A 20,193-nucleotide genomic window follows, 5' to 3' on the forward strand; every position below is an offset into this window, starting at 1 on the left:
TCAGCCATTTGAGCGCGACCTCCTTTGCTTTGCCTGTTCCTTATCAGCCTGCGGCCCCCGCTGAGCCCCACCACTGCGGGGGAGCAGAGCCTAAACCTGCCGCTGTTCCAATGCCAGCCCTGCCATAAAGGGTCTCTCGCCGAGCCTGCTGGTGCTTAGTCAGTGCTAATGGGCAAGGGATTTATTTACCTTCCGGCTACTGGGGCTGTGCTGGCAGAAAAAACAAAGCAGCAGCTCCAGAACAGATACAGCCACGCCAGCAGGACAGCAACGAGATTCCAGGATGAAAATCAGCCATGCCAGCAGGAAAACGAATGATCCCAGTGTAAGCACACCAGCAGGAACTCAGCAGTGTAGATAAAAGCCTCCCAGTCTTGTCATTCCCCATCTCGTTCCAGCGTTCCCCAGAGCAGCTGGCTTCTGGGGTAAAGCGGGCAGTGCTGGGGAGGGCAGCCTGCGGGCTGGAAGCCTTGGAACACTGGCAGAAGAGCACGGTCCCCACGCAGGCTCTCGCACCCAACGTTACTTGGTGGTGCGACCAGAGGGGAAGAAGATGTTTCACTACAGGTAGCAGCTCTGCGCTGAGGGTAGACCTGAAGAATCCTCAGGGATGATAACATGGCACTAGTCTATTTCTGTAATTTCAGGGAGAAACAGACCGACTCAGTAGGAAACCTTAAAATAAATACTACTTTAGCACACTTGGATGCGTCTGTGGTTTGAGGACGTTGTCCTTTCAACATCCCCTGTCTGTCACATCTGCGCTTCTACGCTCTTTCGATTTTTTTCTACTTCTGCACTTTTACTGCAAACAGTTAATCCCTCTGTTGGTGCTCACCCTGCTTTTCCATTCTTCTACATATCAGAGTCCCACATATTCCCCCCTTTCTAGAGAATGTTTGCCCCAACTTCTCCCCCCTCGGAATGATTCCCTCCTGCCCTTAGCTGCTGGTAGTTGCCATTAATTTCTTAAATGTTTAAACAAGTTCAGATATTTGTTGCTGTCAGGAGTGTTAAGTAGCTGCAAGGTAAATTATCCTTCCTGCCCCGGTCTCCCTCTCCTGGGTTCCCTGGTGTTCCGCCCACCATTCCCTAGCACATCTGAAATCATGGCTGATGAAACGCGGTGTTCAGAAGTGTCTACTCAACAGAAATGCCATCAAGTGGAGCCTGAGACCTTTTACTCAGCCTGTTGAAGGTTCTTTTGGCTATTTAAAAATTAATTATCATATTATTTATTATTAATTTCATTAAGTTTACTAATATTTATTAATATGGTTTATTTGTATTCATTTTATTGATATTTAATAATTTAATTATCAATCCCCTTTAATTATTATATTGAAATACAAAATACATAACTGTGAGTTTATTTATGAGGTCCTAAACTCCACAGAGGACTAAGTGGCAAATCTTATGGTCCTTTTCATACTGAAGAACCGCCTAGGTGATATAATAGTTTTTTCCAACCTTCAGATCTATGAACGATTCTGTACTTTACAGAGACAGCAACATTTAATTCATTAATATTAGTGGGGCCAAGTCAGAACCTCAGTACAGTGAGAAAGAAATACAATCCAGGATCTCAAGTCAATTTAAACTGGTGTTGACCAATTCAGGACACTGGTCTCATGTTGATGCCCCTCTCGCCATGACCAGCCATCGGGTTCAGCTGGAGACAAGGGCAGGAAGCCGCGTGGCTGAACGGAAATTGCTTGGAGAGACAGGAGAACACAGACAACCCTATCTACGGCAAAACTGTAATAATGTCATTTCCTAGCACTGAATCAGAAAGCCTTGAATGAGACCATTTTAATTGTTTACTGCACTTTCTATTAGAAGCAGGTAATTCATTAGCAGAGTGAGGTCAGCCACCTAAGCATTATCTCAGAATAGCTGACTCATTTTAAAAACACACCCAGTCTTGCCACAACAGGGTGTATTAGTTTCTCGAAGCCTAAAGCGGCCCCAGCCTTTAAGAAAAATAGAAGTAACAGGACTCAACTCTTGATGGAAGAAGAAAATGGTCTTCTTTTTCAGTGTTAACTGGATGGACTTGCCCTATTATCAGGGGAAAAAAAAAAAAATAACAGGCCTTTGGCATTTTTCCCTGGATAGTCGCAGTGCTGCAGGTGTGAGGCAGAGCCCCCCTGCCCACCGTCTGCCAGGAAAGCACTCCCCTGCACAGACAGTCACGGCCCCAGCACATCACCCCCCGCCCCTTTTTTTCTGTGAGCTAAATGGAGTTATACGGTGTAACAGTTTAAAGCAGGTTTTTAATTCTCCGAATCATCATCTGAATCCTTCGCAGTCTTCCGACTTCTCAAGGTCAGGCTCCCTAAACGTCACAGGACATGCTACTTGAGAGACAAACACCTAAATCACTTCTTGAGAGGTTATTTCCAGAGACACTTTCAAACCCCTGTGCGCTCCCCAGGCGGTTACTCATACCCCTCCTCCTCTTTATTCCCCTAACAATTTGAAGTCTCCTTCCCCAGCCAACGCCCTGACCAGAGGGCTCCACCCACCCAGTTACGGGAGAAAACAGAGCACTGAACCCACACCGTCCACACCACACGCCTCTGCCGCCTGCTTTGGAGGAGGCCGCTCAGGGGCGACCCTCATAGCCACGGAGCCACCTCGGGGACGCGGACCATCCATCCCCCTCGCCAAGACGAGGCCCCCCGCACCCCGATACCCCCACAGACTTGCTCCAAGGCCTCCCTCCGCCCTGCCACTCCCCAACCCCAACTGCTTGCCGCCCCTCCGCCCCCCAGAGGCCACTACAAGATGGCGCCCGCCGCCATGGTGCCCGCCCCGCGCGCGCGGCCCCGCCCACCACGTCAGAGGGCGCGCGGGCGGGGCGGGGCCAGCGTGGGCAGGCCCACCCAGTGCGCATGCGTACGCGGGCCGACATCCGCCCGCGACGGGGCTTGCGCACCGACATGGCGGCGGTCGAGGGTGGCGGCGGCGGGGCGCGGCCGGAGACGACGGTGCAACGGGCTGAGCTGGGGCCGCTGCTGGCCACGGCCCTGAGGCCGGGAGAATCTTGGTGAGCGCGGCCGGCCGGTCCTCCCCTCCGTCCCCCTCCCCTGCGGGCGGTGGGGCCTGTGGGAGCGGGCCGGGCCGCTCCGCGCCGGGCCGCCGCTGAGGGGGCCGCGCCGCCCGGTGCCGTGTGTTGCAGGTACCTGGTGGACAGCCGGTGGTTCAAGCAGTGGAAGAAGTACGTAGGCTTCGACAGCTGGGATATGTTCGGCGCCGGCGATCCCAGCCTCTTCCCCGGGCCCATCGACAACTCGGGTCTCTTCGGCGGTGAGTGGCGGCGGGGAGCGGGGCTCGGGCGGCGGGGCCTGGCCCTCGGGTCGCAGCCCGGCCGCGGGGGAGCGGCTCCCTTATGCGGTCGTCTCGTCGTGCAGCTTTCGCTTTTGGAGCCCTGTGTTCCGGGAGGAGACCTGCGGCCGTCCCGGCGCGGCGTCTGCTTACCCATAGGAGTGTTGGTGTCTCTCAGGGTCATGGTGTTACGTGTATTGGCCTTGAAAAGAAGGGGTTCTGTTTGATGCCGTGCTTTCTTACATCTCCCTTTTAGATCCAGAAACTCAGAGTTTAAAAGAACACCTCATTGATGAGCTGGATTACGTATTGGTTCCCACCGAAGCCTGGAATAAACTAGTAACGTGGTATGGCTGCATGGATGGACAACAGCCTATTGTGAGAAAAGTAAGTATGCGTGAACCAAGTTCTTTTCAGCCTGGTTTCATTATCTTATTTCTACTGAACTTAGACAATGTTTATTTTGCTAGATATGAGTTATGATAGGATCCTCGGCAGTTCCTTGAAGATAATAACATGAGGTCTTTTTGCCTTGTTGTCTGAAAGAGTGGCCTTCCAGTATTACAGTTAAAATGCCTGAATCTTGACTGATTCTGAGTTGATGGATTATATGGGGTGAGAACCGTGAACCTTGTTGTGGTGAACTTGTTATGTTATGGCTGGACTGGTGCAGTGCTTTTGCGTTGCATGGAATAGTTTATGCTTTGTTGAAAAATGTGAGTTGTCAGTCAAGCTTTACAATCTTCTGGGACAGAATGAGGCATTGGAATAAATTGTCTTTTAGTACCAGTGACTTAGGGGCTTCCTCTGGAGTTTAAGGTGAGTCTTGTTTTCTTTTCCAAAATTCTGTGATTCTAAGATCATGAGAAGAGATATATTTGTGGTTTTGTTCTGTAAGTCTTATTTTTGTTTGGCAAATGCATTCATAAATGGATTCTGAGTATATAATCTGTTTTGGAAGGCGAAATTTGCAAATTGCTTTTTTGAAATCTATGAGATGCCTCTTTATGGGTAAAAGTGTTTTTGTTTTTATTTTAGTGTTGGGGTTTTGCACTGATTAAATTGAGCAGTGCCAGTCTGTGGGGTTCATAAAGACTAATCACTATACCAAACAAAGAGTGTTGATATAATGTACAGAATTAGTATTGCTTAAGTTTAATTGGCACTATGTTACAATGAGGGCTGCCTTAAGGTATGCAAGACGCAGGAAAAAGTGTAGCACCAGAACAGTAAAAGGAAATAAGATCCCTGTCTTGCAGACCCACTTATCCTCATCAGTGGTACTGGAACATTGTCATTCAGTGTGGATTAGAAACTATACGTAACGAGAAATTCTGACATCTTCAGGAAGCATAAATGATCCCAGGTTCACTCTGCTGAGTAGACAGAACTCCCGTGTAAAGCAGAAGCAGGGGGAGTGGAAATGAATTATAGCATATAAAGGAGGTGTGTTTTTACTAGAAACGGTTAATTTCTTGAGGAATAGAAAGTCTATACTGAGAGGAAAAACTGGAAGTATTACTGATCAGTGCCTCCCTGAGTGAGGAAGCATTTGTTCATGAACTGGTGAACTGCTTTCACAAAGCTGGCGTGTTAGGAGACACCCCCTTTTCTGAGAAATTCAGAAGTTGGACAAGAGGTTCGAAAGTTGTTGGGGGAAATGCTTTGGTGACAGGCTTAACTGTGTGAGCCTTCTTTTCTTGGGATATCAGGTGCCACTCTTCAACACTCTAGTGAGGGCTAGAGCATAGAGATAATGCCCTTTTACAGACAGAAGATGCTGAGTTATTGTGGTCCAGTTAAAAAAAATTAGTCTTTTAAGTTTTGAATTACTATGAGAGTTTCAGTCTCTGTTTACTATTAACCTCGTAACAGAAGTGGATTTTTACATCTAAAAAAATGTTGAAATACAGCAGAATACTAGGTTTGTGGGATGTTACAACCTCTTATAAAAAAAATATAAAGTGAAAGGTGAGTGGGGCACTCAAGCTGCGGCACTGCACCTGAGCAGAACGTGGTCAGTATCTAGTTACAGTATTCTCCAGATAGCATTGGAAGTAAAGCACTTAAACTTGTGGTCCGTGAATGCTTTAATCCTTTTCCTAAAGCTGGATCAACTGTAATTCGTACATCAAAATATCCATAAAAGTAGGATTTGGGAAGTAATTTTCAGGCATCTTTGCAGTTTTACAAGCTGGTGTATGTGCTTGGTGATCAGGGACAAGCACAGGAGGATTAGATTAGATTTATTTGTGGTTCAGGTTTCTTTTGATAATCTCAAACCAGGTTTTCAGGCAGTCTTCTATAGAGTCCCACTGTGAAGTGTATTAATTTGCAAAATGCAAAAAATGCGCTTCCTCCATGGTTGAATGCATGTTGTGGTCAGATTGCCATCCAGTGGGATGGCCTGAGTTTTACGTTGGTGGATTTTGTTCAGAGAGCAAGTGAGCTGATCAGATGCTGTTTAAAAGACATCTGCAGGCGATTAAAGACTCTTTTTGCCATTCATCTGTCCTAATGCACAGGGTGATCTGATCAGAAACTTCTTCTTGGAAAGAGTTCCTCCATTTCTGAATACGGTTCTTATTTATTTGTTTCTAACTATAGAATGTTGGAGAACAGGAAGTCCCACTTAGTGAAATTCCTTCTAAAAAAGAAATAGAGAACTTGTGAACTGGTTCCTTTGCATTCTTTAGGGGTGGGGGGGGCGGTCTGATTTGCCTGTCAAGAAGCTATTTAAACAGGGACTTCTACTTTCTCTTTCTGTTGTAACAACAAAACACTGAAGATCTTTCCAAACATATTTGTTAATTACTTACCTTTAAAACACCTTGCATATTTAATACAACCCTATAAAAGTTCAGAAGAGGGAAGCATAACTTGGCCAAATTCTCACAATAAGTCTTAGTCTTAATTCTTCATTTCTTTCCAAAGCTGGTTAAAGTTTTTTTCTGTAAAATGTTACATGTGTAGATCGGAGCAAGTCTGGTGTCACACGAATAGAATATTTCAGTTGTAAGTGATCTAGAACGATCATCTAGTCTACCTGCCTGACCACTACAGGGCTGACTGAAAGTCAAAGGAAATTAGTAAGGGCATTGTCCAAATGCCTCTTAAACACTGTTACTTTTAAAAATTATACCTGCTGGTTCAATAAAACATGATCTCAATTTCATAGACTTTATAGCTGCAAAGAACTGTGGAGGGAGTTGAGGTGTGTTTTTGTTTTGTTCATTTTTTTCTCCAGTTACTTCATAGTTGTATCATAACTGGTTTCTGAAATGTGCTTTTCTTTCTGGCATAATGTGTTTAAGATCTGTAGGTGAAGAGCAGTGTCTAGTCTTACAGAATACCTTTCTAAAAATATGCTGAAAGCTAGTGGGATGGGTAGATGTACCTGTTGGAGTATTCTCTCAGATGCGAAATTGATTTGAAAATGTCTCTGGAATAAAGCAGTGTCATCAAAACAAGTTCTGACATATTAATCTGTTTTTGCAAGGAGAGCATAATGAAGCAGATTCTGTATACCATGCAGAAAAATAATTAATGCTTTGTCTTACTGTCTTCTAATAGAAAGGATTTTGCTCCAGTGTTCCAGGCTTGTTTCTTTTTTTTGTAAACCTTAGCCAAAGACTAGAAGCAAAAGATATTTTTTTTTTCTAGAGCACTCTGATTGTGTGATCAAATATTTTTCCTGGGTAATTAGCTGGCACTATCAGTTCAGCTGTAATGATGGACCTTTGGAACTTTACACTGTGGAAGGAAAGCACTGGGATTTCTTATGTTTTAAAATCAAAACAAAACCCCAAAACAAGCTGACTGAGGTTGTGACTGAATCTGGACTTGAGAGCAAGTCAGTGTTCAATTTATGGCTTAACTTGCAAGACTTCTAAAGACTTAAAATATTTAGACGAGTGTACCTTATGGAGGACTGCTCAGTATTTTAACTTTGTGTTATTTTGTTTATCACATCTGCCTTCTGTTTGCAGGTAGTGGAATATGGTCTGTTTGTGAAGCACTATAAGGTTGAAGTTTATCTTCTTGAGCTGAAGCTGTGCGAGAGCAGTGATCCTGACAATGTAATTAGCTGCCACTTTAGCAAAGCAGATACTGTTGGTAAGTAGCTCTCTGATGCTACTGTGATGAAGCTCTGCTCCGATGCTACCTCAGGAGGTATTTTGTGCCCTCCAGGGCAAGAATGATGTTGATAAACTGGAACGATTCTAGTGGATACCAACGAGACAGTTGGGGTTGGAGCATGTGATGTGTGAGAAGAGGCTGGGGAAGCTGCGTTTAGCCTGGAGAAGACTTTGTAGGGACCTGGTAGCACCTGTGAGGAGGTTGCTGGGAACATGGAGTCAGGCTATTTACTGAGTCACAAAGCAAGAAAACAAAACAGACAATAGTCATAAATTGAAACAGGACAGATTCCAACTGAATATAATGAAAACATTTTCCCTATTAGGAGAGCTAGACATTTGAACAGGGCCCAGAGGGGTGGGGGAAGTCTCCTTCCTTGAACACCTGATTGGATAAGCCCCAAGCAGCCTGGTCTGAATTCAGTGTTGACCCTGCTTTGAGTCATTGGACCAGGAACCTCCCGAGTTTCTGCCAGCCACAGAATTCTGTGTGCGACATGGGGAGTTGTGGTTAAGAGCTTTGAGGAGCACATTGTTGACTAACTCATGTCCTGAATGAACATCCATGTCACTCATGTAAAGCAGTTCTGTCTCTGGTTCTGCTATGATTCCTTCTTCCTAGCATGTTGATATTTTTAGACGTCATCCTAATGGCTCTTTCTACATTTCTGTTCTTCCTGAAATTTGACCCATCTCGCTTTATTTCTCTCTCTGTGTGTCATGGCTATATTTTCCTGTGTAAAAATGCTGAATGTCAGCTGTCATATATGTCCATAAAGACGCTTTTTTCTTTTTTTCCAGTTCCCTGATGCATGGCCTGACAATAGTAACTGAAAACACTTCCTTCTTGAACCTATGTTTTCAAATGATGATGTTTCTCAAAAGTTGTCCTTTGGGCAGAAACTTCTCAATGTGTCTCATTATTAGTTTGCGGACTTGACAGGCAAATACATACTGAAAACAGGAGTTTTTCATTCTTTCAGATTAAATATTAGACAAGCTATATAAGCAATTGTAACTTCAATGATACATTTTCTTCTCAAAGAATCTTGTAGTATCAATGATATAACTCCTTGCTGAATGTCTAGCTTGTTATTTTTTTTTCAAAAGTACACATGTTTTATGAATTTTGGTGTTTTTTTCCTCCGGAACAGCTACCATCGAGAAAGAAATGAGAAAACTATTTAATATCCCAGCTGAGAAGGAAACTAGGTTATGGAACAGGTATACAAGTAACACTTACGAGCAGCTCAGCAAGCTGGATAGCACTGTGCAAGATGCAGGGCTCTATCAGGGTCAGGTAAGCGGCTTAACTTTTTTTTTTTTCTTTAGATTCTCATGTACTGCTTCCTCTGATATGTAATTTTTTTTACTTGCTTTTATGTACTTTGAGCAAAAATTAAAAATGTGATTTGTTAATGATTTTGAAAAATGTGTAGCAGACTTGCAGTTACCTTTCTTTATTACCTGAATACTCTTTCAGGTTATTCTAATAGAAGTGAAAAATGAAGATGGCACGTGGCCTGGACAGCATTTCCTGGCAAAGTAAGCAAGCATCTTCTAAAGTTTTCTGCTGTTTTGTCTAGCTTGTTTGCTTGGTTTTAGTGACCACACATTCTCTGTGAAAGCCTGGTTATCACTGGCTATTGTGGATTTCTTTGTTTTGGGTATTTTGAAGGAGAGAAAAAGCTTGAGTATAAATATTCTTCAGTGGTTCTGCTGCTGGTTTCTGTTTCTTGGCGACAGTCTTCTGTTTTTAAAGCCCATTTCAAATAGGTTGTGTAAGGATTAAATAGCTTAGGTTTCTGTAGTGCTTGGGAGACGGAAGTTCTATTTACGTTGAGCTAGTCTACTTAAAAAGCTACCTTTGCAGACTGCACAGTGTGTGTGGGGGGGCGAAATCTGTATTCTACCATTGTAGAACAAAAAGGATCTTGGAGTATATTTCCAAAGCTGCCAGTAGTGAATGCTCAGACTTCTGGTAGTTCCTCCTTAAAAAGGGTATAGAAATAGCAAAGCAACCCCCACTGCTGCCAAAGACAATTATCAAAGCCTCTAAATATTGACAGTCTCTCTCTACTATCTAATTTAGAGAAGAGATGGTAAGAGGAAGGCTTATAGAATCATAGGATCATCATATTCAGCTGCTGTCAACCAACACCCCCAGGTCCTTTTCCCCCAGGCAGCTCTCCAGCCACTCTTCCCCATGCCTGTAGCGTTCAAGGGCTTGTTGTGCCCCTACAACAAGCCCTTGCAGGACCCAGCACTTGGCCTTGTTGAACCTCATACCATTGGCCTTGGCCCATCGATCCAGCCTGTCCACATCCCTCTGCAGAGCCTTCCTACCCTCAAGCAGGTCAATACTCCCACCCAACTTGCTGTCATGTGCAAGCTTACCGAGGGTGCACTCAATCCCCTCGTCTAGGTCATTGATAAAGATATTAAACAGAACTGGCCCCAGTACTGAGCCCTGGGGAGCACCACTTGATGAAATATTGTATGTATAGAGTGAATGGTGTAGAATGGAAGTTGCATGCAATGATAAGGAACTGCTCTTACCACGTCATACTACAGAATGTAAAATTCTGTGATTTTGCTAGTCTGATGGCCTGCTCATTTTCCCGTGAGTAGACCATCAGACTAGATACTGATAAAGAAATTGTTTTACCTACAATACAGTTGACTTATAGAACTTGCTGCCAAGTGATCTCACTTGAGATCAAGATCTTACTAGTGTTAAACTCGATGAATGGATCAAATAGGTCAGTGAAACCTATTTTGAAACAATTCTTTACTGAGATATAATACTGGGTAGATGGATCAGGAGAATGTTCATAGGAGTATAATGAACTTTCTGTAAGAGCGCAATGTGAAAAGCATCTAAACATTCATATCGTGTATATAATCGAGTACTGGTTGACGGTATTAGAGAGGCAGCTGTGCAAGACCAGATCATAACCTTTTGTTTTGATGAGAAGCAAGCTAAAAAGGAGCCCTGTAGCATTCCCAGGGCTCAAATCTTTTCTTTTCAGCAGATTATCTGATAGGTGAAGAGTTTTAATTAACATTTAGTGATATTTGAATGAAAATGTTTATCAGTATGCAGACTAATATTTTCTAATGATGTAGAAATAAAGATTTGCTTATTATAATGTAGAACTCGTAAAATTGTTTGACTTAATGCTGATAATGGTGGCTGAAAGAATTGTAATATGTCATATACAGGTAGGATTATCTGTTCTGTTGTGCTTTGTCTTGGCTAACTATTTCTTTGCCCTTATCTCTGTTAATTAAGAAACTAAGCATGTATATTCCACATAACGTCTTCCTTATACAGTTGGGTGTATTGGTTTAGGAGGTTCTGCACTCTAGCTCTTATGTCCTTATTTAGTCTTGTAGGTTAAATGCATAATAACTGTTTGTTCAAAAACACTGTTTGGGAAGACAAGGAGGGGAAGAGGAAGCTGGACTGCCCCTCCTCTTCAGGACTGATGTTGGTGTGTGCTGATCAGCGCACAAACCGCTGACCAAATGAGAAGGACCTCTTTGTGTGGCTGGGCCAAAGGCTATCTCTCAGGAAAGCAGCACGCTTTAATGTCTTTGGGTTATAATGAGCCCTGCTGGACTAACATCATGCCTTCCTACGCCAAAGGTAGCTGTGTCGTGTAAGGCAAGTCAGGTAGAAAGATCGGTCTTTAAAATTCTTTCTGTGTTTGAAATGGGTAGAGGAAAAAGTTGAGACCTTACTCTTTCATAGACATACGATAACAAAAGATAATGAGCAGTGAGTGTTTTCCTGTTAGATTCATTCATGTTTTCTATGCCATTTTATGTCTTTGAGCTACTAATATTGTACAGCAGTTGCCTTGATAACCCCCAAACTGCTTATGAATGTTAGTCATACTGTTGAGAATAATGAGGAACACTACACTGGATGTGGACCAGGTGCGTTCAGTAGCCTGCCTCGTACTGTGGGCAGTAGCAGACGTATGTAGAAGGGGTAAAAAAAGTTCTCTATAAGAAGAGGGCATAATTAGCAACACATCTGCCACGGTATACTGCTGTCTTCCAGTAGCCTGCAGCTGAGAGTGTTCCTGAGATGGCTGAGTCTAGGTATTTATGTTGAATATATGTTGGCACTCTGGAGTGACTTTTCTGCATTGTGGTGCTTCCTCTGTTGCGTGTCATGACTCCCTGTCAAATGTGAGTGGGTTGGTGACAGTCTAGGCTGGATCATTTGTAGATATTTTCTTTCTGCTGCACTTTCAATGGTTATTTCACAAAGCTTTTTATCTATTTGTAAGGGATTTATATTTAAAAAAGAAATTGTGAAGCTCTATTTTTTTGTTATCTGATATATTCTTAGTGAATAAGCTAAATTTAGCTTCTTTCTTGAATATATTTACCTATTTACCCTGTGCTTTCCTTCACATCAGTCACAATTCTGAAGTTTATTTGGTTTCCTTCCCTTTTTTAGCATATCTTCATATAAATGCATAAATATTTAATACTCTGTGTTTTGTACTTTATTCGATGTTTGAATATTCTCCAGTTAGCTCTCATGTTCTATTGAGAATTCTTGATTTTTTTCAAGACATTAATTTATTAAGGGTAGTTTTGTATTTCATTTAGTTTTGAATACACTGTCTAAATTCCACCTCCCTATGAAGTTGAAATCTAGGAAAGCACAGTGCAAAGATTTTTTTTTTTTGTTAATCTCAGGTTGAGTCTTTTACATAAGTTAATCTTGGAGCAACATGGATATTTTTTTTCCCTTGGAGAGAGATAATTTAATAAATCATTAATAAAGCTTTTCTGTATAATTAAAAAAAATAGCTGCTTGTTTAACCATGTTCTTTTATTTCCCAGATATCTCAGCATACAAACCTCAAGTGAAAGTGTACTCTGGGACTTAGTCTGTTCTGAGATGATCTTTTTAAATTTTTTTCTTTTGCTATGGAAACATTAGGTGTCTGTACTGCAATTAAATGTTGCCAGCATTTTAACTGTTTCTGGGAGCTGGTAAAAGACTCACTAACCTGGAGCACAGAGTTCCAATCTCATTATTGAGTTGGGAGGCCGTTTGTCTTTCCATGGTCGTGTGTGTGCATACACGTGTTGCATTAAATCAATATTACATGTTTAAGACTCCAGATTAATGAGTTTAGTGCAAAGTCATAGGGACTGTTTATACATGTGAAATCTGTGGGTGATTGTGAGCAATTGAACTGGACAGAACTGGTGAGAGAGGACGGAGGAGAGAAGAGTAGCCAGAGAGAAGGTAGAGAGCTCCCAGCCCAGAAGAGTGTGAGTGTCTTATCCTGCTCACTGATGAGGCGTTCAGGGTATTTGTATTAATACTACAAAAGGTAATTTGGTAGTAAAGCGGGTTCTTGTCTGTAGGAAAAAAACTAATGCTTTTTGGAAGCCAAAGCTGGAAGCAGAAGTGAGTTGGGAGCTGCATTAACAGCATGGCAAAGAAGGATAAGTGAGACTATCACCCTGAAAACCTGTTCTGCTCTTTCGTGAGGCTAAGCAAGTCTGTAATGTTGATAAGCTGTCATACTTTCTAAATAAACTTGCATTTTGAAGTTCTGAAGAATTGGACTCCTAGGTGCATCTAGTGTCATCAGGAACTGTGAATGCTCTGTGCTGAGGTGTGGTTTAGAAGAGAGCTGAGTAACTCCAAATTTTAATCCTATCTCAGGCAAATATTTTGCTCCAGTATTCTGTTTCTCAGCTGGAGAAAAAGCTGTTTAGCCAAGACCGTGAAGAACTTTATATTTGGAGATCTTTGGGCCACATCACGTTAATCCTAAAAGCTTATGAGAAAGTTTTTCTTTATTTAGAGTTTTGAGGGCATAAACAAATGGGATGTAGAGCAACAGTGAGCATCTGCATGCCTGCCTGCATGCCAAAAGAGGCCTTGGAAAGCTGGGAGTTTGTATCACTCACTATTTGCAGAATATGTGTGTGCACGGTGACTGTGTGGGGTGGGTGTCCCTGTCGTAGCTATTTCTCCCCACTGTTTGCTGCTTGTCAGAGGCCCTGGCTCTTACCAGGGGAAACCGCTTCTCCACGTGTTTGACAGCCTTCTGTGTGTTTCCCCTGCCATCAAGCTGGCTGACGTTTTACAGAAAAATGCTCTTAAACTCCACAGCAGTCCTTGGGTGGTATATTCCTGGCCACTGCTGTTTGTTAGTTTGCTCCCCAAGGAACAAAGTATTTTCTTGTTGTAGTCTGAAACTGCTTTTACTACTAGACAAGGTTTTAGAAGAGGGAATGGATTATAGTTTAGGAATTTCAGAGTTGGAGGCATACTTTGTTTCTGAAGGGAGATTATACCAATGACTCTGTGGAACTTAGTCCTCTTTAATTGTTACTTGTAAGACTCCCAAAATCAGAGCTAGCAGAGTTCCAGCTCAGTCCTAGCACACACTCTTTTATCCTGGGTATTGTTTTCTTAGCACAAGCAAACAAGAAATCGTGTCGGATCTATAAAAATAACACCTTTTCCATCAGGTATTGCTTTTGAAAACAGGAGTGAAGATGTATTTAGCATGTGCCTGGTAGCTGCCTGCCTCCCTTTGCAATATGCAGCAGGGAAATACCTTTTGGTTCTTTTGTTGCTGCTGGAGTCTTCTTGCTGTTTCCTCTTCCCGATCCTCTATTTATGGGTGGCGCATGGTGGACTTCCACCCGGTACTCTCCTCAGTAAAATACTGGAGGAGTTGTTGCTTGATTCACCCATCTTGTAACATGTGGCTTTTCTCAACTACTCTGTCTTGATTTAGGCATCTCTTCAACCTGATATAACATTCAGTGATGTTACATGCCAGAAATTACTGTGCAGTTTTAAGACCTCAGTGGCTGATATGTGTTTCATAGGTACCTAATACTGTAACTAAATGCCCTTTCGTATTTAAAACTGATCTCCTTCCCCCACTTCCTTGTCTGCTGATGATTGCAGAGGACCCCTTCAGCAACTGGGCTAAACATCCTGTGGGCAGATCTTTATTATGTGACTTTCAAGTGCTTGAGTCTGCAGCAGATGCTTTCAGACTAGCATTGATTATGTAAGATAAGTTAGGAGGCTTTTGCATGTAAGAACTTTCTAAATGAAAATCTATTATGGCCTCTGCTTTGCCAGTTAAATACAAGGTCTAGCTTTTCCTACTTTGACAAAATATTTTTAATTTTGTTTTATATTGGTGGTTTAAAGGAGTAGGACTAATTCTACTGCATGCTCTGAAGGTAGCCTCGACTGAACTGAAATACTTTTTCTATCTCTGTTTTCCAACCACTTGAAAGCCTCTTACAATATTTTTTCAGGCTATTCAGCTTAGCAGTTTTTCTACTTATCAACCATATGGCCTCACAGTTTCTGTGCTAGATTAATCTAACTTTGTCCTCTTTATGTTGCTAGTCTCCAGATTCTTCCTCACTTGCCATTTATGTGGGGTTTTGAAACGTGTGGCAAGATGTGAAAAGGCTGTCTTTAATCCTCAGTCAGGGGGCAACGTGCATCAGTACTGTGAAGCATGTAGTTGTGTGTGTGGATGAACAACATGAGTCCAAAATACATGCTGGACTCCGTGGGAACACGATCCTGTCCTGGTTCAGTCTCCTGAATGTGGGCTTCTGTAGCAACCTTGAGGCAAAACCAAACAAACAGCCTCTGGTTCAGCAGGGAAATGCTGAGTGTGCAACAGAAGACTTTTGATAACTAGCACAGTGTCGTGGTTTAGCCTCAGACGGCAGCAAAGAACCACGTGCCGCTCGCTCGGGCCTTCCTAATACAGGAAGAATCAGAAGAAAAGGCAAGACTCTTGGGTTGAGACAAAGGCAGTTTAACAGAACAGCAAAGGGAACAGGCAAACAACAACAGTAATACGGATAGAGGAATATACGAACACGATTACGGGACCGCCGCTCCCCGCCGCACACCGACCCGGACTCGGGATGCCCCAGCCCACTCCAAGCCTCCAAGCGGCGACTTCCTGCCCCCTCCCCCGGCAGCTCAGGGTGGGCATGGCTCACATGGCATGGAATACCAGGAAAAATTAACCCTATCCCCGCCGGAACCAGGACACACAGTGATAAAGCTGCACGTGGAATGATCATGTCTTGTGAGGTTGTCAACAAATTTGCAAAGTAGACTAATGAGGCATTTCAGAAGGAGCCAAGTGAATTGTTGGAAAACTAACGATTTTTGTGCTAGAAGACTTAGAAGTTAAAGTATCATATCAGTGAGAAATTTAAAAGTTTATTTTAACATTTAAAAGCTTCAGTGGGTTATGAGAAGTAGAAATTGAAGAGCTACAGGCAGCAGATGGAGGTGAGCACAAACCAATATCCAGATGACGACATGTTGCAAATGAAATGCAAGTTTCTTCTGATTGTAAGGGATATTGATCATTGGAACAGTTCAGCTGTGGTCTGTTGGACTGGCTGTTGCTGGCCACTGTGAAACCATGATGGTAGATTTCTCTAGAAGAGGTATTTTAGCTCAGACAGGAGTTATCTTGAGAGACTCAAACTGTGCTGAAGCAGGAGGACTGATTCCGCAGTCATACCATGCAGTCTCATCCTCAAACCTGTGAAATTATTTTCTAGAGTCCCTGAACTGTTACATGGTTAGATGAAGTCTTTCTTTGCTATAGCGTACTCCTGTGTAGATTTTGTTGATGAAATGTGACTGAATGTGTTTATGCCTGTCAGAAACATTGCAGTGGTGATGAAAGGGAAGCTGTGTTGGCGTGGCACCTTCCAGTCCGGAGTTTGTTGTGCCTACAAAGAGCAAACTAAGCAAACTGAGAGTACATTCAGTGGCAATCCACTGAGTAGCCCAGAATATTTTGGAAGATTCTAAGTAATAAACTTTAAAGAAGAAATAATGTTAATCTCTTACTTCAGAGCAAGGTGTTGGGGCCTCCATTTCCAAGGGAGCAGAAGTCACGTACTGTGTGAGACAGCAGTGGAGGGGACAAGTGGCTTGGACCAGTCAAAGTCTGCATGTTCCATGGAAACCCTTTTTGGGGCATTGGGGATAAATGCTTGGCATCCAGGACTTCTGTTGTCACCTCTCTGTGCAAATGAGGCTGTCTCCTTGAGAGCCTGCGGTGTTGTGTGGTCATTAACAGTAGCTTCCTGGGTTTCAAATGGGAAGATTTCAGAGAAAAACATTTTTCTTAGCCGCTATCTGTGCCTTTCACCTGGAATCATAGCTACCTTTGTGACTGTCTCGTGAAATGAGGGGGAGCAGCTGTGCTTAGTAAATCCTCAGTCTGTCTTTGGTTATTACAGAAAGATGAGTAACTTGTAAAATGTAGGAGTGCTTAGAATTTTTTTATCTTCCCAAGTCTATTTTATTTTTTTATTTTTTATTTCTCTCCACACTTGAAAAGCTGTTGGTCTCTCTTTCGTTGTTTTACTTCTTACATGATTCTTCCCAATTTTCTAACAGGAATTTACTCAAGATCCTTGATGACTTTGTATGTAGACCTTTTCCCACTCTGTGACTTGTCTCTTATCTCTGTTTTCTGATCCATGTTTAGTCTTCCCCCATAGTTCTTAGCTTTATTATGTGCGTAGGATACTACTGAAGTACTTCTTGGAACTCTTCAGTTGCCATCTGACTCTTCCTTATGCACTGCCTCTATGCTTCTATTGGAAACTTTGAAATCCCTTAAGAGGTTATCCTCCTGTTCTTTTCTTCCTGTTAGATTTTCTTCGTATTATTTTCCGAGCTTCTTATTCTATACTCTTACTGAGGTCAAACATGTCAAGTAGAGATGCCACATTTTCAAGTCTAGCATTTTCTAGATTGCCCTTCTTTGCTTCTAAATAATTCACTTCTACTTCAGACTCTTGAAAATGTGTTCTTAGTGGATTTACAGGCTATTGTTAGCTTAATTATTTTATTCTTGGCCCTCAAAACTCCTGCATGTGGAGCATGAGTCTGATAATTCTTGTGTTAGTCTAGACCCTCTTGTTCTCTCATTGATCTTATCTTTGTGTCCAGGTAATCTTGAAGTTCCACCTCCAGCATGTAATGACCAGAAGGGTGTGTATTGTCACAGAAATGGTTGTCTTAGTTATTTCCGTAGATCTGCTCATTCTTGTATACTTTCCAGTATACTTTTTGGTTGTGCTGGCTGGTGGGTTGGGTATTTTTTAGCATGCTTCAGATTTAAACTGTGTTTGGGGTTTGCGTTTTTATCTGGAAGCTCCTGTCATAACTTGTTTTCTTCTGTATTTGTTTTACTGCTATTATATTTCCAAACTGGTAAGGCTGTGCAGCTGTTCATGCCGCAATGGTCAAGGGGAGGCAGTTCTTTGTCTTTTAGTTTTTGCTTCACAGCGGTTTGCCAAGACTCTTTTCTTAGTAGCATCTCAGCTTTCAATATGCATTTTTAGTTGTATCACTGAAGAATCAGGGCCATATTAAAAGAGATACAAGAATAAGCTAAAGCCTGAGGGCTCTGTCCTCTGCTGGCACTTGCTGTGCTTTGGGTGTATTAGACACTGTTGTGTGGTTGTTGGTGTCGTGCACCTTTTTGCATTCAGTTTTGCATGTTTATTTGGGCAAAGATGGAGAGAATAGACTATTTCCCAGTTAGCTCTTGCTATAGAGAAATGAATCAGTATAAAAATATTTTCTTCAAGCTTATTTATGTAGTACTACCTTGTGGGTTTGCTTTCTTTATGGAGCCAAAGCTGTCTATGACAGAACATTGCTGAATTTTGGTGGCTTGTTGGTCTCTTGTCACATTGTGTTCTGGTTCTTTTCTGGACCAGGAAAGTAGTAGTGTACAATAGCCTGGGATTAACAGCCAGTGAGATTTGAAGCTTAGGTACTTTTTTCATTTATTTCAGTATCTTCAGTCTCAAAATGCTGAGGATTGCTGTGTGCGCTGCATGTACGTGGCAGTGTGTCTTGCCTCCAAGCAATGTAGTTATATCAACTAGGCTCTGTAACAAACGGTCTTATGCCCCCACTGGTTATCTTCTTACTAATTAACGTTCTTTTTGAGTAGATGATTTAGGTTTCAAATAGGGAAGGAATGACTTTGTCACTTTTAATGTGGGCCAGTGTTTTGTGGTCTTAAGATTGGGAATCTTTTTTTTTGCTTGCTTGTTTCAACTTGAAGCTTGCTTCCCTGTCACTCATGCTATCCAAATTGCCTGCTTATTTCAGTCTGGGACCCAGACTCTGCTTTAAGCAAAAATTGTTACTCCTGCTTCTGATACTTTTGTCTGAGGTTTCTGTTCCAGCCAAGTGTTTGGAAGTGTCATCACGCAGGTCAAAACAGTAAATTCTGTGTGTGGGAACTAACTGTGATGTGGCAAGTCCTTGGAGTTTTGTGGGAGGTGGGGCTGGGGGTGAAGAAAGTAGTAGCACTGTTTCTACTTCTTTTTCCTTTCTCCCAGATCAAGCACTGCAACTAGCAGAAACTTTACTACCTCTTCAAAATCATCAGCAAGTTCTTATTCCTCAATGTCTGCCACTTCTGTCATTACTAACGGTGATAGCAGTAACTCCTATGGACTGAACAGCTCCCACCTGGGCAGGGGGTAAGAGCAGGAATGTTCTTTTTGTTTCTTCGTCCTTTGTGTGAATAATCCTGTGCATCCTTGCCTGTATGAAAACGGAGTGTGATGGTGCCCTATGAGGAGTTCTGCTACTCTTGTGTACCTGTGTAATCAGACTTTGCTTTTGAAACCACTGTGTTCTGCTATTCCTTGCTCACTTGCAAAAGTAGCACCTGTTCCAGAGCTTACTAACTACTGATTTTTAGTCATTTAGCATTGCCTGAGGGATTTGGGGGTATGAGGGAAGGGATTATATTTCTTTTTTCTCCATCTGCCAATGTAGAAGAAGCCTTTCCAGGTAGAAATCATAATTTTGTTATTAGGTCTTGCAATGTATCATATAGACTTAAATAGACTATTGCTGCAGTAGTGTGCTGTGTACTTGTAGACAGAGGAAATTACTGTGTAATGAGCCATAAATTAATAATAGACTGTGTAATGATTAGTGTTTCCAAAGTTAACACATATACTTCATATTCCTGGTATTCAGTATTAGCCACTATGGAGCAGCAGAAACATGTAGGCTGGTTAAAGAATTTCTTGAAACAGTTTTTTGACTCTTACTTGATTCTTAAACAGTATTGAGACTCAGTAAACTCATTGTGGAGTTCACTGTGTTGTCTTTCTTCCAGAGGTTCTGGGTTTGTCTGTAACTCTTACAACTGCAGGGACAATGCTTCCCTGTCACAGCCTGGACTCTGTGGACTCAGTAACCTTGGAAATACCTGCTTCATGAATTCTGCGTTACAGGTAAGAATTGGAAAGAGCCCTCTTTAGAATTAAATAAAAGAACAGTCTTGCAGAGACTGTGGATTAAAATCTGTGGAAAGAAAAGCATGTTTTAATGTGATTCAATTAGGAGACTGAACCTGGAATAAAAAAAAAACCAAACCAAAAACAAACAACAAACAAAACCAACAAACCGCAAACAAAAAAATCAGTTCCTGTTTAGTTTGGCTTATGTGTATTATGTTAGTACTATGAAACATAGTACAGTATTAAGGACTGGATCTGAAATACATGACTTCTGAAAAGGCTATGGGGGAAGTCATACGAAACAGATGCCGAACTGTAATGTAGGGTCTCAGTGCTGTGCTCTGACAAAAATGGGCTGATGTGGAGGATGTTT

At 42.3% G+C, this 20,193-nt stretch overlaps 1 protein-coding gene across 14 annotated transcripts in view; it reads left to right on the top strand.

The window, feature by feature from the left end:
• The first annotated feature begins 2,887 nt into the window (after positions 1 to 2,887).
• Positions 2,888 to 20,193, top strand: part of USP4 (ubiquitin specific peptidase 4) — a 46,147-nt gene continuing 28,841 nt past the window's right edge. For 10 of the 14 annotated variants that reach the window (XR_008468766.1, XR_008468769.1, XR_008468768.1 and 7 more), the window contains exons 1-8: positions 2,888 to 3,052; positions 3,185 to 3,312; positions 3,587 to 3,717; positions 7,320 to 7,446; positions 8,624 to 8,769; positions 8,953 to 9,014; positions 18,903 to 19,046; positions 19,697 to 19,814. Coding sequence is in view for 10 of the 14 variants with exons in the window: in XM_054216646.1 (XP_054072621.1) it covers positions 2,898 to 3,052; positions 3,185 to 3,312; positions 3,587 to 3,717; positions 7,320 to 7,446; positions 8,624 to 8,769; positions 8,953 to 9,014; positions 18,903 to 19,046; positions 19,697 to 19,814 (1,011 nt within the window). In the remaining 4 variants the exon portion in view is untranslated. Of the gene's footprint in view, positions 3,053 to 3,184; positions 3,313 to 3,586; positions 3,718 to 3,800; positions 3,946 to 7,319; positions 7,447 to 8,623; positions 8,770 to 8,952; positions 9,015 to 10,860; positions 10,889 to 18,902; positions 19,047 to 19,696; positions 19,815 to 20,193 lie in introns of those variants that run through there. The other 4 variants (XM_054216648.1, XM_054216655.1, XM_054216649.1 and 1 more) reach the window with 4 other exon arrangements.

Source organism: Rissa tridactyla, chromosome 10, assembly GCF_028500815.1.
Source record: "Rissa tridactyla isolate bRisTri1 chromosome 10, bRisTri1.patW.cur.20221130, whole genome shotgun sequence".
NCBI lineage: Eukaryota > Metazoa > Chordata > Aves > Charadriiformes > Laridae > Rissa > Rissa tridactyla.